At 36.5% G+C, this 17,745-nt stretch overlaps 1 protein-coding gene across 2 annotated transcripts in view; it reads right to left on the bottom strand.

Annotated features, from left to right (window-relative positions):
* The window catches only part of PPP2R5C (protein phosphatase 2 regulatory subunit B'gamma), a 71,672-nt gene that overhangs the window by 19,045 nt on the left and 34,882 nt on the right, over positions 1-17,745 (bottom strand). For both annotated transcript variants that reach the window (XM_036383578.2, XM_036383579.2), the window contains one exon: positions 3,523-3,722. In XM_036383578.2, coding sequence (XP_036239471.1) covers positions 3,523-3,722 — 200 coding nt within the window. The remainder of the gene's footprint in view (positions 1-3,522; positions 3,723-17,745) is intronic.

Here is a 17,745-nt window from a genome sequence, read left to right as displayed (position 1 = left end):
GAGTCTTTATGAACACTGGCCTAGTGTGCCAAAATTCTGTCAGTGCTGCCAGCACCAACAACACTTGACTTCAAAGGACATAACAGGAGGATGGGACAACGAAAAGGGAAAAGAAAACAACCTGCATTTTTATCAGTTCATGGGCTTTTGCTGTAATGGTAGTCACAAATCCTGCTTTTTTTGTGGCCCATTTCATACAACATGAGAATATTTTCAAGCAAGTAGGCATCAGATACTATGCATTTTCTCCTCCCTTCTGCTGAGCAGCCTGCGTTAAGCTTGATGAGAACAGCTCTGAATGAAGAGGCACATAAACTGAAAGTCTGTGCCTTCTGTATTCATATGAAGGAAAGCCAACCTTATACTTAATAGAGCAACAACAGCACACTTCCATTCACAGCAGCCCCTCTTATTCTAGAGCAAAGATAGAGAACACCAGATCTGCAATGCCCCTTTGAACACAAAACTAAAAAAAACAACCAAACAAAAAACCAACAAAACCTCAAGCTCACATAGGTGTAAATGAGTATGTAGTTCTAATAATGCATGAGAAGTTGCGCTGAAAACCATGTCAGTTGCTGAATAAAATTAGATCTGCTCCTATATATGGTATCAATTAAAAAAAATAGTACTACCCTATGTGCTAATGCACAAGAGAATATTGTTGTAAAGCCCTGCTTTCTGCTACAGCAAGCTAAAAAAAAGCATTATTATTTTCTAAGGAAGATTCTGAAATGGATGCTTTTCATCACAAAACCCTGAATATATCATGCACATTTAGAAAATTTACTCAGACATTTGCCTACACATTTTATAGTTTTGAGAAGAGGTACTTAACTATACTACACCTAGGAAATGGAACTTGTATAAGAAGCAGTTAATAAAACATTTCCTTTTTCATCACATCTTTGCTTAGAAATATAAAACAAATTTGAAGGACATATCAGCTGGCTCTTTGAGGAAGAAAGGGAAAATACTCTTGAATCCACTCTGAAAGAAGAACATTAAATCCATTTTAGAAATTGATTTCTCATACCTTTTGAAAAAAGGACTTAGGCTTAACACTAAATTATTAGCTAAGCCACTTGATGAATATATAGCTTAAAGAAAAGATCTTACTATAATTTAGTCCAGGACACCTGAAGTGGAAAAAAAAAAAAAGAAGTGTGGAATGGATAGACATGACATGAGCATTATGACTATAAAGAATAAAGAGGAATGAAATTATAAGGTAAATGTTTATTTTGTCAGAGAGAAAGAATGTTTGAAGCTATGGAAAAGGAAACATTATTTTATTTCTAGTAAACAGACAACCTGTGAAATTCATTGCCCTGCATGACTGACTAAGTAATAATTTAGTAACACCAAACAGAACTTGTACACACACACACACACACATATATACATCGGATGTACACATGTACACAAACAAGTAACCTCCAAGCTGTGAAGTCTGGCAGAATGGCATAGCAAAATCCCAACTTTCCTGCCAACTCCACATACTTTACAAACGGAGAACCATTCTCAAATCTGAATATTTCTTGATCCTCATAATTTTATTGAAAATGCTATTCCTTACTAATATAATTCAGTGGCAGTAGCAGCACATAACTTATGAATGTTTCTTGGAAGAGTTTTAAAGTACATGAAGACATTACATTTATTTTCCTTAAAATTCCCACAACCAATTCAGATATGTCTAGAATTTAGCAAATGTTCATGACAATCTACACATACATGCCTGAAAGAAAGATCATTAACACTACTGGAGAAAATATACAGTTGTTTGACCAAAGGAAATGACCAAAGGAAAAAAAACCTATCTGAATTTAACCTCAAAATACCAGTCCAGGTGCCTTCATTGACAGTGTCTCTCACAGTGCTCTGTAAAACCAATGCAAGAGAACTCCATACCCTCCAGACCCTTGCAGACAAAAAGCATTTTAATATCACCAAAAGAATTTTCAAACACCGCCTGCTACCAGCAAAACCCTGGCAACCAAGATAGCAGCCAAATTCTGCTGCAAGATTTGTTCAACTGACCAAAGGGCAGACTTGGTTACCATTGGGTACACCTGAAAACAAAGAAAGCATACATTCTCCTCAGTCAAATGTACTCTGGCCATAACTGTTTAGTGGAGAAAGATAATGCAGGCATAGAAAGCACAAGCAATGAACTATAGGCAGTTAAGAACTCTTGCACAAAGCAAGCACCAATGTCTGACATTGGTATTGAAGAACTCATCATGAACTCCACTTTACCCAAAGAAAGTCTCAGCAAGCTTATTCTCCTTCATATCTCTCCTTTCAACAGTGCCAAGTACTCCCAAAGAAGCAAGCAATTAGGAAAAAAAACCCCAGAGATATAAATAAGTTATCAAAACATGGGAAAAGCCATGATCCCACATCTCCCATTAACCATCCTCAGTGCTTTGGGTACATGTTTGACATCCAGAGTTATGTGTAATCCTCATATTCTCAGAAATTCTCATGAAAATAACTTCTGTCTCAGTAAACACTTATGGCTGATTTAGATAACAATCTTCATCATAAGCAACATCCTACATACCATTAATCCTTAGAATCTTTGAAGGAGCTTCAAAGTCTCTGATTTGTGGGACAATTACTAAATTTGAAGTTTACATTCATGGTAAAGAAGCACTGTTTTCTCAACCCACTGAAAATTCACCCTAAGTCATAAAGCCTTGGGAAACACCATCCTGTTACATACAGCCAAGGCTTGTAGGCTTATTAGTTAGGAATTTCAAAATATGCCTTCTGTTCTCAGGGTTTTGCAGACAACAGCTACAGAACCCCAACTGCGACTCCAAGCCTCTGGTGTCTGCTCACCACCACAATGAGAGCTGAAAGACTCTGCTGTAATTTTGTGGCCTCCTCCTCTGGAGAGGACTTGCAAACAACAGAAAAATAAGCTAAGTCTAGCTAGCCAGGATTTGGATATTGAGAAGGGAGGGACAATGCAGGTCTGAATGGCTCACATAACTTGCTCCAGCAGAAACCTCATCTGCCATCCTGTGAGCTTAATAAAGTCTGACTCTCATTCTCACCGTTGAACACAGAATAAAGTTAGTCTCTGGTGCTGAACAGGATTACAAGTGTCAAGCTTGCACATGTGATCTTAATTCTAACCTTCCATTTTTATAAAATTTCAATTTTACAATTTACATGTCTTTTAAACAGTTTTGCATATATACATACATATACATATATATCTATGTATGTATGCATGTATTTAACTTCCCTCCCTATTTTTATAAATACAAGATTTTGTTTTTACCAACTTTAAATCTAATCTAATCATCTAATTCTGCTTCATATATGTGTCTAGTTTCTGTCTTACAAAAAAGAAAAATCAACACTGGCAATAAAATTTCAAAGTCCTGTTACTCTTTTGCAGATGTGCAAACATAGTTGATCTTTTCTAAAGACTTCATCAAAATTTCTTAAGATAAATTGATACAGGTGAAGAAGCAACACTGAATCATAAACAGGAACACTTACCATATGTACTACTTCAGGGTAAATAGGTTCTGTAATCACATTGCGATTGTGTGTGATATATTCTACCATTTCACTTAAAGCTGCTCGTTTTACTTCCTTCCACTTTAGGTCACTTAGTGGATCAGAAACAAAGTCAAAAAGTACACAACATTGTCGTAACTTCTGGATAAAAAGCTTTTCTTGATCCGCTGGAGGAACATCTGAAAAGTGAAAATAATTATACAGTGTTTAATATTTATATTATATTGTAGTGGATACACTGCCCTCCCAATTTTTACTTTGTGAAACACAGGTATAGAAGTGTTTAAGATGATAAGCAAACTTTCTAAATCGTCACACTTTCAGGAATATCACATTCCAGAGTATGAACCCCACTGAAATACTCTGTACATATCAGGATGATTTCAAAAATTGCAACAGTGACGCATAACTTGCCCTTGCCAGAAGCAGAAACTGCATGGAAAAAATACATACTTGAAGAAATGCCTGCATATGCTTTGTGTTTTGCTGAAGTAATCCCATGAGCCATTAAAATGACAGATACATGTGAGATTACAAATTATACATAGCAAAAACTTCCAGGATCAGGACTTAAATATCTAGGAGATACTAGATAACTGGCCAGAGGTAAAGAAAGCAGTACCATGTTTTGACTGCAGCAAAAACTCGTGTGCAATTAAAATGGCCACATGATTACAGCACGAAGCTTAAGAAATGAAATGTGAACACACCACAGAGAATCTGCCTAAGCTTTTACCATAACACATTTTATGTTTCTGCATAATGACTTTTTTATTGTTAGATATAAACTACTAAGGCAATAATAGCATGTTAAAAAATAGGACTAGAGTCACTTTGTAAATAGTTCTGCAATTTACTCCCACTTCTCCTAGTTAATGAGCTTTTCTTTTTCCTTAGAGTTATCATAAAATGCTAAGAATTTTCTTACACAAGCAGCAACAGCTACCATCCAAGTATTTCAAGTGGTATTACTGAATACAAGCTCATGTGTATGTACAATCTAATTAACTGAACGTGCAACAGATCTACAGTCCAGTTGTTTAAATACCAGTTGCTCTCCTTATAAGTGCCTGAAGAACTTCCTGTGATAACAAAGCTGGAATAGCTCCTCTCTTGAAGAGAAGCTGCTTTCCAAAGTATTTTTGATATAATAAACCTGGAAGACTTATTTGTTTAAAACAGCTGGCAATTTTTTAAAGTTACTTGTGCCTAATTGCTCTGAAGAACAATTCCAGTAAGAAAACACTGTATAGTAATAGCCCTGGAGAACATACAGAATAAAAATGCAGCCTTCATGAAAGAAACCACAGCCAGTTATAGACTTTGGTGTCACCAAGACACCTGAGACAGTGCAGAATTCTAGAAGTAGAAAGAAGGTGCTAGGTAACAGGTGTCCCTATGCAGAGCAACAACTTTCTGACAAATCAACCAAAATTCCTGTGGGGTGTTGTGAACGAAGCCACGCAAATTTTGTATCTCAATACCCGTGCTTTTGTTTACTTGAATCAAAAAGTCATGAATAATTTCTCCTGAGAAAATATCAAAAAAGTAATTAATTGAGAAGTCTGCATACTGAAAGCCAGCCAAATTTATGACCTGAATGTAAAAAGTCTCAGACATACAAAGTGGTTGGAGTGGTCACCTTTCCCCCATTAACTGTAAAACAGAAAAGGTACAACCTGAAGCATAACAGCAGTTACACTTAGGGATACTGTGCTATGAATGCATACTCCACAAAATCCAAAACCTAAATACAGACTATAATTACACAAATAATGGACATACAATTACAGTGATTACAGTACACTAACCTTAAAGAGAGGAAGCATTAAAGATGTAATTACCACGAATAGTGAAAGTTAAAGACTGAAAACTAAAAGATCAAGAAACACCCTCAGCTAGGCAAGCCACCTCCCTCGCCATTTATTCTGAGGTGGCTTAACTATTTTAAGTACCTCAGTCATCCTCATTATTTGAGACATCCTCTTTATACGGACTGAGAACCACACATGTTTCTAAAGAACTGTGTTTTGTTTATTTGGGTGAGACATAACTGCCTCCTTTAGGAGTATTCATCCACAGCTTTCAAGTGTCTGGACCTCACATCTCTTCTAGTACTTTGTCTGGAGTAATTGCCTTGAAATCAGGATCCCCCCACTTTTAAGGTCTGAAAGGATGATTTCAGCATGATACCAAGGGAAGGTGGTTAAGAAGATGACTTGAGTAGCCCATAAGTTTTGTGCAGAGTATGTGTGCACACCTGCAGAGCAGCTCTGGGACACCCAATAAGTCATTTATCCTCAGACATTTGCCAGGGACTACCTGGTTATGTTCTTTCAGTTAACTGCATGCTGATTTCTAAATCACCTTCCAGTTTAATTAAGCGATAACCCCTCACTTCCATTTGCTTAATTAACTGGCATATTTGAAGAGAATGCCATTAGGGAAAAAAATCCCCTACTTGTGCAACTCTGGTGCTCCATTCCCTGATGACTGTGGGAAGGTCATAATTATTCAGAAGCTACTCCTTGAAATTACACCAGAACTGATACTTAGAGCTACTCACTAAGCAAAGTTTTAAAAAAAACAAACCCAAACACCATCAATTCCAATCAAACCAAACCAAAATCCCATATATTCTGCTCCCCTTCTCCAACTGTAGCAATGGTTTACATAATTTTCACAGGACTTGCTTCTGAACAGTAGCAGTAGAATAATCTTTTTTATTCACTCTGAACACTTATCCCTGTCAGTACTCATATCTTAAATGAGTACTATTTTTGCTCTTCTCCTAGAACAGAGTACAGTTTGTTGTAATCCCAAACAAGGTCAGTCTTATATTTGGATTGAATCTCCAGCAGTTTCTGACACAGTTTTACAGAAATTTGTTATGGCATATTTTATGCCTAGGCCTGCATCCTACAGTCCTTTTTGTAAGAGAGAAATATACACTGGGAAAAGTATCAAAAAATGATAGGTATTATGAAAGCAAGGTCCATCTCTGGGACTGAGGGATCAGCTTTTTGTCTCATTTGGGTTGTCCAGAGGCTCTTTCCTTACAATCACAGGGTAACTGTTCGATCAAGTTATACAACCGACAGATATGCAAACTCTGCCCCTTATGTTTTAACAGTATTAATACAGAAACAGCTATTCAGTATAAAATTTTCAACGTCATCTTAGCCTGTGGCCTTGCCAGATTTTCTCCATACTGGTAAGTATAAAATAAGATACTTTCCACTTTATAACTGATACTAGCTGTGCTTTTATTATCAGATTAACTAGACCAATATCTCACTCTGAAAGGCATCACTGCCAGTCTATATTTCCCTTTGAAACAGCCAGGTAAAGATCAGAGGTACTCAGCTACCAGGTCCTCAGCAGAACACAAATAATTGGCTGGAAAAGTTTAAATTCAAACACTGAACTCAGTATGGAAACAGATTCTTTGGAAGCTTCAGGTATGTCTTCAGTAATTCCTACTGTGAGTTGACTGCCAACAGACTTCACACTGGTAGCTGCCCTTGACCTTGAGTGTTTCTCAGCCAGGATGTGGCACTGGTCTGCACCCAGGAGCTACCACCCCACCCTTTCTTTTGTAATGTATAGACCAGCTAAAGAACTAAAACCTGTGAATATTCTAACAAAGCAAGATGTCTTCATATTAAAACAAAATTTTCCTGGTTTTTAAGAAAATTAGCTAAAGGAAAAAAACCCAAAAAACCAGAAAACACTGAAGTTTGTGTTTTCAGTGCCTGAGCTCATGCTCAGTATTCTATGACACACAAGTATTTTTGCTGTGCAGGCCTGTAGAGATCTTACTGTTTTCTTAACTATATTTTTTATGTTCCTTCAAATCTAAAAGTCTTATTTTTAGTTATGTATTGTAACTGTGACATCACTGGGCACTGATGGCAGATCCATCCCCTACCTTTTTCATTGAAGCTCATTTTTCTGTGACAACAGTGTAATATAATAGCTGCTGAAAGGAGGACAAAAGGCAAAGCAGGGTAAGTGGGTGACCCAGAGATGTCACATGAAACAGCTGATTTCTAGTACAGATTGGAACTGAAATAAGGTTGAATTTCAAGTTTTAGGTCATATTCTGACACAGAGAAGAGCTGATGCAATTCCTACCACAAAACACAATTTGTGGTCAGTAAAACACACTATATTACATAATTTTAAAAACAGAAAACCAGAGATATGGTTAAAAATTTGCAAAAAAAAATACATTCCGACCACAAAATTAATTTCAGTTTTGTGACTACTTTTTTACTCATATATAAAAGCTTAGTAGAGGCATGAGATTTGGTTGGCTGATAGGTCCCTATTTCATTGAAAGAGAAGTAGCTCCTTTTTCTTAGAAGGTCATAGAAAAAAAGACAAACTAAACGTCATATGCTGAAAGTAACTGCTTCTATAATACACTGGTGTAGAGCAGATGATGCCTACTTGCAAGCAGACAAAACATCTCAGGAAATTCGTCAGCAACCCTAATGAAGGACTAGAATTCTTAAAGATTTGGAAAAACAACATTTAATTGTCAAGTAGAGTGCTACCTGGAGGATATCCCTAAATTTATTGGTCACATGGTCCCCTCTGCTAGTCAAAAGTATTAGTGCATTTCAAATTTGATGTTCATTGGCAAAAAAAAGCAGCATTATTGAAGCTTGGTAAGATGCCCTATAGAACTGTACTTCAACAAAGGGACTCTAGTATCTTGCAATGTTCTCTTAAAACATTTCAGTTGACAATACCACAGCAGCATTTTTACAAAGAATAGAGTCCAGTGCCTTGAGTAAGAGAATGGAAATTGCCAGACACAAAGGCAGAGGAGCTACGCAGCATAGAAAGGAGAATATAATCTGTCAAAACATGGGTTTACCAGAACTAATACTTTTTCCAAAACTAGGGATCAAGTCCTTAAAAATGAGAAGAATTAGAAAAAAAAATTAGAATATTACAAAAGCTGAACCAACATCAGGTAAAATTCCATTAAAAATATTTACCTTATTTTGAAATTGTATAACTACCATCCTAATTCAAAGCAAGAAACACTACTCTGGAGTGATTTTTATTGCATTTCTATTATGTGACCAACTCTTTACAGTTTTTAGTGATTTTACTGAAATCATGATGACAATAATTAACAGTAATTAAAGATGACAGTCTCCCATTAACAGAATTATATCCTAACACATGATATTGGAGATAAGTGGGTGGCACAGGGAAGAAAACTTCCAATTCATGCATGGACAAATTTAATTAAAGCTATTTCTTCTAGCAGCATATAAAAATAAACTCAAGGAATACCAGAAAGTACTAAAATTATACACAATACATTTTATACTATAACTAGCAACTAATAGCAGGAATTTGGCTGCAGATAACTCAAAGCAGGCAAGTTGTTGTATGGATACACTGGACTAACAAATGCAAAGAAGACACTGGTGTTTATATTGTTTTATTTATTGACCCTGCAGAAACATTTTGCCAGAAGAAATACTTAAAACAAGAAAAATGACCACAATTACCAAAAAGCCACAGGAACACTCATGGAAAAACAGAGTGCTAGTACTAAGCTCAAGAGAGCACCACATATAAACACTTTAAGCAGCACAGAAGAGGAACCAATTTCTGTTCTTTATCTCACCATTGAAAATTAAGGGATGTACATGTCAGTGTTGTAAAGTGTCATAAAGAATACAGGCTTAATCTAAAAGAATTGAACTGTAAGTTCAAGGTCCTTCTCCAACTACCATGTATGAGACCTGTAAACATTCCTGTTTTGTTTTTTTTTAAACACTTCAGCCATTTCCCATCAGAAATAGGACACTGAAGAGCAGATAGACTTTGTCTCATCTACAAGCTCATGACTCCCAAACAACTTTTGATCAGTAATTAAAAATATTTTACAGACACTTAGAGCTTCCTTAAGGATTACAAGAAAACACTTAACTACTCCAACCAGCTATTATCAAAGTAAAGCTGTTTTGTTCAAGGCCAGCTAGAAGGTGAGCTGAGAAGAGCAGGTGGGTGCATAGGGGAAGTTTCCAGTCTCAGGCAATGCTTGGACAGCGAACCAAAACTTCCAAAGTGTGTCCTTGATCTGCATCAGCTGCCCTGCTGCAGCCCCGTGATGTTCAGCACCTGTGCAGGTACTCCAGAGACATGAGAATGAGAATTAGCTGCAATTACAGGCCAATGCCCACTGCAGTCAAGGAACTGAGCTGCTGCCAGAAATACCATTTGGCTGTTCTTCAGATAACAGAAATTTGTAACTGGAGAAAACCCTGCCTTTCACTTCCCTGTATTTGAAGAAATTACACTGTTCCTATCTGCCACTGTTACACATTTTCACCTGAAAAGTTGACGCCCAAAATGTGATAGACACACAAAATATAACTACTTCCCTAAATACTGATAGGAAAAAAAGTTTAAAAACAATATTTAAAATTATAAATATGTAGCACATGTTCTACCTAAATTTCAAAAGCAAGTGCCTTTTTTTTAATTTTCAAGTAGTTCAATTTTTGGACACTCAGATACTCCATCTTATTTAAAGATGTCTTCTTTCCACCAAACAAGTTCTGTTTAGTAATAAGTATTCAAACTTTATATTTTTAATAAAGCAACAGCCCTGATATTGTTTCTATGCCAATCTGCAGCCTGGATCAAGCTGTAACTCCACTTACAATGAAAAAGTTATTTCACCTGTGACAGCTTGTGTATGAAAACAGTCTTAATCATGTGCCCAGCGCTGGGGTCCCTGACACAGGAAGGACAGGGACCTGCTGGAGTGAGCCCCGAGAAGGGATGAAGATACTCAGAGGGCTGCAGCACCTCATCTGTGAAGACAGGCTGTGGGAGTTGGGGCTCTTCTGCACCTAAGAGTAGTCTGGGGAGAGCTTACAGCACCTTCCAGTATGTAAAGGGGCTACAAGGGACCTGGAGAGAGACTTTTTACAAGGAAATGGAGTGACAGGACAAAGGGTAATGGCTTTAAACTGACAGAGGGCAGGTTCGGTGTAGTAGACATTAGAAAGAAATGCTTTACTGAGAGGGTGGTGAGACACTGGAACAGGTTGAGCTGAGAATGTCCATCCCTGGAACTGCTCAAGGCCAGGTTAGATGGGGGTCTGAGCAACCCAGTCTGGTGGAAGGTGTTCCAACCTATGGCAGGGGGGCTGGAACTGGATGTTCTCTAAGGTCCCTTCCAATCTGAACCATTTTATGATGTGATTTTATGATACAGAAGTGGGGAGGGCAAAGGCAAGAACAACATGTTGGAATTCAGTAAGGTACATAGCATTTAAGCTTTTTGGTTTCTACATATAGAAATCTCTTGGCTAAATTTTCATTCAAAATGTGGCTTTTCATTTGATTATGAGGCTTTTAAAGTAATATTTTTTTTTTCATGTAATGAAAAAAAAAAGGCTGTTAGAATCAAATAAGCTATTACCAGACTAATTAAACAGCAACTGAAAAAAAGAAAGAGGGAAAAAAAAAAAAGGACAACACCTCAAGAATCCTACAGTTTAAAGGAGCCGGAAAGGAATGGGAAACGTATGTTTTGTCAGTCCCAGCGTGAAGCTCAAAGCAGGTGCTTTACAACACTAATCCCCTCTGCAATCTCCAGTCATTGGGGAATCCAGCACTGGTGGCAGCCTCCTCCTAACAGAGATTGCACTGTGGTTTTGAGGATAGAGGAACTAAGTAATGACATTTAACTGTCAAAGATTTAAGACAGGAGATTTTAAGGACTGATTAATAACGACATAGGAAAAAAGGTCTGCTATCATTTTGAACTATTTGGCATAATTTTTACATACTAAACAACCTGAGGCACTGAAATTACTGCCAGTAACTTTATTCCAGGTGTAAATCATAAGTCTGATGATGATAAGGGTAGATCAACAGTGAATAATATGCACACCATATTATCTAACGATTTTTCTAAAGCAGACCAATGTGACTGAACCAAGAGCCTGCTTTAAAAGAGTTTTATCAGAAGTTAACTGTTTTATTAGAAGCTATGTAAAATTTTTAAAAACCTTAAGAGGATATTTATAATATGGTTAAGAGAAATAAAGATTTTTACACTATATTAAAACATTTAAAAGCAGAAAGTGAAAAGTAAAAGCAATAATAACTGCATAAATATTTTAAAGGCAATGTAGCATAAAGAGGAAAACAGGAATGCTTATACAGGAAATAACATGTGAAACAAGCTGCAATGGGCTAGAGCTAATGAAATGGAAATTCTACCTGAGAATTAGGGAGAAAAATGGCAAGGAGGATAATCAAACAGACAATGGAAGAAAAAAAGTGTCTTAATGGGGAAGGAGAGAAACCAAACAAAGAACTCTCAGTGAAGCTTTCTGGCACACATACAGTTAATATGACAGCAAATCTCACTTTTAAACACAAAACACTAAGAGAAAACCCCTCAATTTCATAGGCATTAGAGTGTACTTGAATCCACTTTCAAGTTACCCAACAACTTCAAATGTGCTTGAAAACTTTAAAATGGTTTTCAAATATATGCAACAGTCTGTCTGAGAAAATTAAGCACTACTGTTGTGAGACCAGATCTCAATTATATTCTGTAACATTACTGAAGTGCATGGTGTAAGTCAGAAGGTTTGTATTAAGTAAACTGAAGAAATACATAATCCTGAATAAACTGCCACTCTGGACAATTGGATCAAGTAAGAATAAGGTAATCAAGCCTACCCATCTGCTGTAAGCAAACGCAGAGTTTCCATTAACACACCCAAACTCCACACACCAACCCCTAATTTTAGTCAGATACTGCTCTGAGTCTGAGTAACTTGTCAGTCAATAGTACCTGTCACACATCCGTGATAAATACAATTCAAAGAACACTCAACTGCCAAAATGTAAAATAACTCAGTTCCTTCTCCAGAGCCTGTCAGACTGCCTCCCCCTCTCCTCACTCCCTGTACATTTGCTAAACCTGGGGGCTGCTGCCTGCTTTCTGCTGAATGCCAAAATTGGTGAATTTAACAATGACACTTAGAATAATCATTAACAGAGATCACAAACTGGGTCTTGTGTAGGCTTAGAAACAGATTACACAATAGATTTTTCCAAGCAGGAAGAAAAGCCCCCCAGCTTTTCTGTGATCAAACCTGATGCGTTTTACACTCCAATGCAACCTAAAGCAAATACCCAGTGCCCATGAAGGAACTCTGGTTAAAGTTATAAGCACATCCTTACTTGTCTGAAGCAAACATTTATTTTGAAATTAACAAAAACTTACATAAACCTTCCTTGAGGACAACACCGGTTTAGTTTTCTAAATTCTCTACTCTATTTAAAATTAGAACTAGGAGGGGTAAGTCTTTTTTCATAGGAAGAACTTAAACAGCATAGGTCACACTGAGCCTGAGATGCAAACTAAGGTCCTGAATGGCTGATCAAGGTCCAAATCATCTCAAATTGTCACACATCGTTACAAGATATGCAAAAAATGTTTTCACCAGAAATCAACTGGGCTTTTGTGGTTTTCTTGAGAGCAATTTCTTAATAGACTTCAGTAGACAGCAAGCCTATCTCTACTACAGGGTATTTTTTGTATGTATTTGTTTTGGGGGTTTTTTTTGGGGGGGGGGGGGGGGGGTAGGGTTTTTGTTTGGTTGGTTTGGGTTTTTTCTTGTTTGATTGTTTGGGATTTTTTTTATATCCACTGGGAAAAAACCTCCAATTCAGTGCACAGTTTTCCTCAATGATCAAGCAGCACACAAACAACGATTTGGTAAAAAAATAAAGGAATATATTTAGAACTAGGTCAGTAAATTGCTTAGCAGTCAACGCTGGCCATGTCAAATGCTAAGGGCAATTATGAGCAGTTCTCTGTTAGGAAATAAAAATTGCTTTCTAGCAATGAAAATTTCGACTCAAACAAAGTGGAAAGCCAACTATGCCCATTTAAAAATACATGTTTTCAACATCTAAGAAGACTGAATATACAATATACTTGTACATTTGTCAGGAGTTAAGTGCATAATGGTTTCCCATTTAACCCAAAGATTATTCCTGCATAATCCAACATTATTTCCTCACATCACATTTGTCTGAAAACATACACATTTGCTTCAACAGATGTCTTCAGTCTCCAGTCATACTAACCTCCAGTCCCACAAAGGAATTCTAGTAAGAACTGAAAATGTACCTATTAGCAAAAGTGTCCCTATTGCTTGGCTGCCAGAAAAGCTGACATTCTGCTGATAATTTCCACCCCTCTCACACAGGAGGAAGAGTGAACTGCAGTGTGGAATACATTTAAATTGGAGGCTCCAAGAAATCTGTAAATTTACAGGGCACAAGCAAGTTGATTGGCTGTATTAGCTCTGAATCCAGGACTGACTCCCTACTACACGTCCAGAAGCCCTGGACATATTAAGACATCTTACTCCCAGCAAATTTTTCAAAATATTCATTATTCTGTTTACATTTTCCCTTTTTAACAGAAGATTTAATGTGCAATGAAAGCAGCTTGTTCTAATTTCTTCCATTTAACTACAAGCTTTGAAATGCTTTGTTCCTTAAGATACATTAATGATTACTGAGTTTCCAACAATATAAAATAAGAAAAGTTATGCAGTGAAATGTATGCTGAAAATTTTGCTTTTGAGAGGATGTGTAATATTCTGATTCAAAAGCCATAAAAATCTTAATTTTGTACTGGGACAAGAACAATTCAGTTTTTATTGCATGCAAACAACTTTAGGACAGTCCTCTGTGGATCAATTTTTGGATTTTAAGGCACTTTATATAAAGTCAGCGTAACAGGAGCAAAAGGTATAAAAGTATTATGGGAATAGGTTAGAAGAAAGGTTCCATTGTTACAACTATTTTGTCTGGAAAATTTTTTTGAAGAAAAACTTATTACACCCAAAGAACAGACATCCCATTGTTTTTTTGTTGGCTTTGATAATTTTGTTCAAGTTTTCTTTCCAATAGGACTTGAATGAACACAGGACACCTTTGAAACATCATGGACACTGTTACACATTCAGCTTAAATATAAAAGTAGCAACAGAATTTGGTTCTAGAGGCTGTGTGAAGCCACATAACTGGTAGATTTAATCCAAAATGCAAACTAAAAACCTTCCATAAAAATCTTTAAAATTAAAAAGTGCTTCCAATTGGTAGGCTTCTACAATCAGAAAAGTCCCAAATGGACAATTTTAAAATTAGTTTTTAAATTTTAAACTTCATGTATAATTTTTCTTCATGAAATTCAGATCATTATCAGTAACAAGAGCAATTATGAAAATTGACACAAAACTGTCACTTCCACTACTGATAACAATGCAGAGTCAGATCCCACCCCTAAGTTTAACTATACTTTTATTAAAGAAAACTGCATTGGCAAGTTATAGCAGAAATGGTACCACATGATTTGTATGCACATTATGTGGAATTGATTAAAGGATGTGCAGATGTGGCTTTAAAACACCATGCACTCCAAGTGCCATTTATCTCAGTTTTATCACTTTAGACAGGGTGGTGCACACAGAGGGCAGCTCTGTGAGGCTGCTGAGACTCTGCTTTACCTTTATGAGGTGTCCACCCCCAGCACAAAGGTTAGAGCACAAAAGCCACCTCCCCCAGATGAACATCTTGTCTACATATGATGCAAATAACCCTGTATCTATTAAATATTGCTGGTATTCACTTATTCTGTGTGGTTTACAGTGCAGTTTCAGTAATTAATTGTTTGATAGCACATGGAATTAATTTTACAGAAGTCTCGATTATTTATTAGACGCTTCAAATAGAAATGGAAATGAAAATTTTCCACAGAAACAGATAATACTTAATTTTTACCTTAAAATGTATTTCACAGCAACCATCACAAAACAGTATGTATGAATAAAAATTTGAGGGCATCCATTTTTGCTTCCTTGAAAGGGCATGCACATTACTCCATGAGTCAGTAAAAGCAATGTAAAAATTCCAGCTGACTACCTTCCTACAATTTCATGGTATTTTTAGCTCAACATAAAGTCCCCTCTAGAGACATTGTACAGTCATGCCCTCAGATATTTCACATGCAGTGTGAACACTTAACATCCTCACTGTTTCCAGCAGAAGAACCCGTACATACACTCTTCATATTGGCAAAGGGTCTATATGAAGGTAAAAACAACCCAAAAAAGTCAAGAAAGGAGGAGTGACAGAGAACAAAGAGTAAAGGCAGTAGCAAGGTAAAATACACTCTCTGATAGAAAGTGCTACATAGTAAGTGGAGAGTTAATAAGCCTGTCATCATGTTAAAGGCAGCAGGAATAATAACTAAATAACCTCATTTAAACCTGCTTTTGGTCAAATATTAAAACCACTCTGCATGAGTTCCTTTGGTAGATATGTAAAAAAACCATCAGTCTATGTCCGGCAATGTCTGAATGTCTTCCAAAAGATCTAGCAAAACAGTACAAGAAGTAATACAACTACAGAGCCATTTGTACCAATATCAGTCCTTTGATAATTCAGGTGATTATCTAATGCTAACATATGAAAGTTTTCATAATTTGATATATACAAGAGGCCTAGGTTCATTAAGAACAGAACTGCTGCTTGTCCTTGAGGAAGATGGCCTTGGTTCTATTTTTTGAGGCAACACTTCTAGAAAGGAACAGTGGATGGGTTTCAGAGCTAACAATTAAGTGTACAAGTCATTAAGCAATATTAAATAGCAGCAGGCTCAGAATTTTCTAGGAGAAGTTGGAAACTTTTGGCAAGACAGATGACTATGAGCTCCAGGAGTCAGGCCATGCACCTACGGAGTCCATGTGGCTTGGCAGGAACATAACAGCCCAAACACAGGGTTGATACATGTTCTCACCCCTTCAGGTTACCAAATTATAATTGGCTAATGGGGGAGAAAAGGGAACAACAAGCATTTTCATCTCCTTTAAATCTCAACTGAGGTTTATCCATTAGATCAAAACCCAACTATGACCCACAAGCAGGATAGAAGGTGCCTGCTGACCATGGGAAATTCCATTTATTGGATTGGAAGGACTAAAAAAAGTTTTGAAGGTCTTTTGCATGGAAATATTTCCACAAAGGTACAAACAAGCCTTCCATTTTAAAATTTAAATTCACTCAGAGACATAACACAGTTCATCACTACTATGGAAGCATCTCAGAAGAAAATTAAGATGTCTCCTCTATACACCTTTCCTCCCAGGAAGACTTTGCTCACCTCTTACAACAAGGAGTGACTGTACCTTAAATATTGACTGAATTTAAATGTGCTAAAGAATTAAAGAAAATTAAGATTTAAATAAACATATGTGCTCAGACTGAATAAGTTCACCATCCTTAAAATACCTACTTAGGTGGATGGTGCAAGATGCATTCAAAGGTGTAGATTATAGTTACACAGAAAATACAGAAGGAATAAACCAGATTAATTTTCTGCTGCAGAATATACTAAGAGGAAAAAACCAGTATCATGAAATGTGACTTTGAGATTTTTTGGTATGCTTTTATAATCAGAATAGGCTAGTTTCAGAGTATAATAAAATATTATTACCCCCAAAAAGGCAAACTCAGCACATGTAAAGGAAATCATGCTTGAAATGCATCAAGTTCTTGGATAGTATTAGAAATTTGGTAAGTGACAATTATCCTGGGATTTTTGTATTTTTAACATAATGTTGTTATAATGCAGGAAGATTACTACAAACATGTTGTAAGGATGTGTTAGAAATGACACTGTTCAACATTTTCATAAACACCACAGAAGATGAATAGCAAGGTCACACAGTTTGTTAAAAGCTGTACTCATTGTCAATTCAAACTTGTCAAAAAAGGCTAGAGAAAAATCTCACAGTACTGAGCAAGTTAATTCAATCTATTAGAGCTTTCCAAAAGCTGATAAATGTAAAGAAATGTGGGTGAAATAGCTGTCTGTGTACATTTATTAATTCTATCTTATTCAGAAGGTATGGACTGCTGCTGAGCTTCTAACTGAAGATTTAGAAATGAATAAAACATTCTTTTAGCATGCCAGTGTTTTTAATACTGCATGCAGTTGCAGTCATCCATCTTTAACAGTTTGCTAAAACATGGTAAGAATAATTTAAAACACCATTAACACCAAAAACTTTGAGTTAACAGAAGTAAAAGTACTACTAATAGGCATGCTAGCACCAAGTA

This window comes from Molothrus ater, chromosome 6 (assembly GCF_012460135.2).
Source record: "Molothrus ater isolate BHLD 08-10-18 breed brown headed cowbird chromosome 6, BPBGC_Mater_1.1, whole genome shotgun sequence".
NCBI lineage: Eukaryota > Metazoa > Chordata > Aves > Passeriformes > Icteridae > Molothrus > Molothrus ater.
The sequence above is the reverse complement of the archived record's forward strand: the minus strand, read 5'-3'. Positions and strand labels throughout refer to the sequence as shown.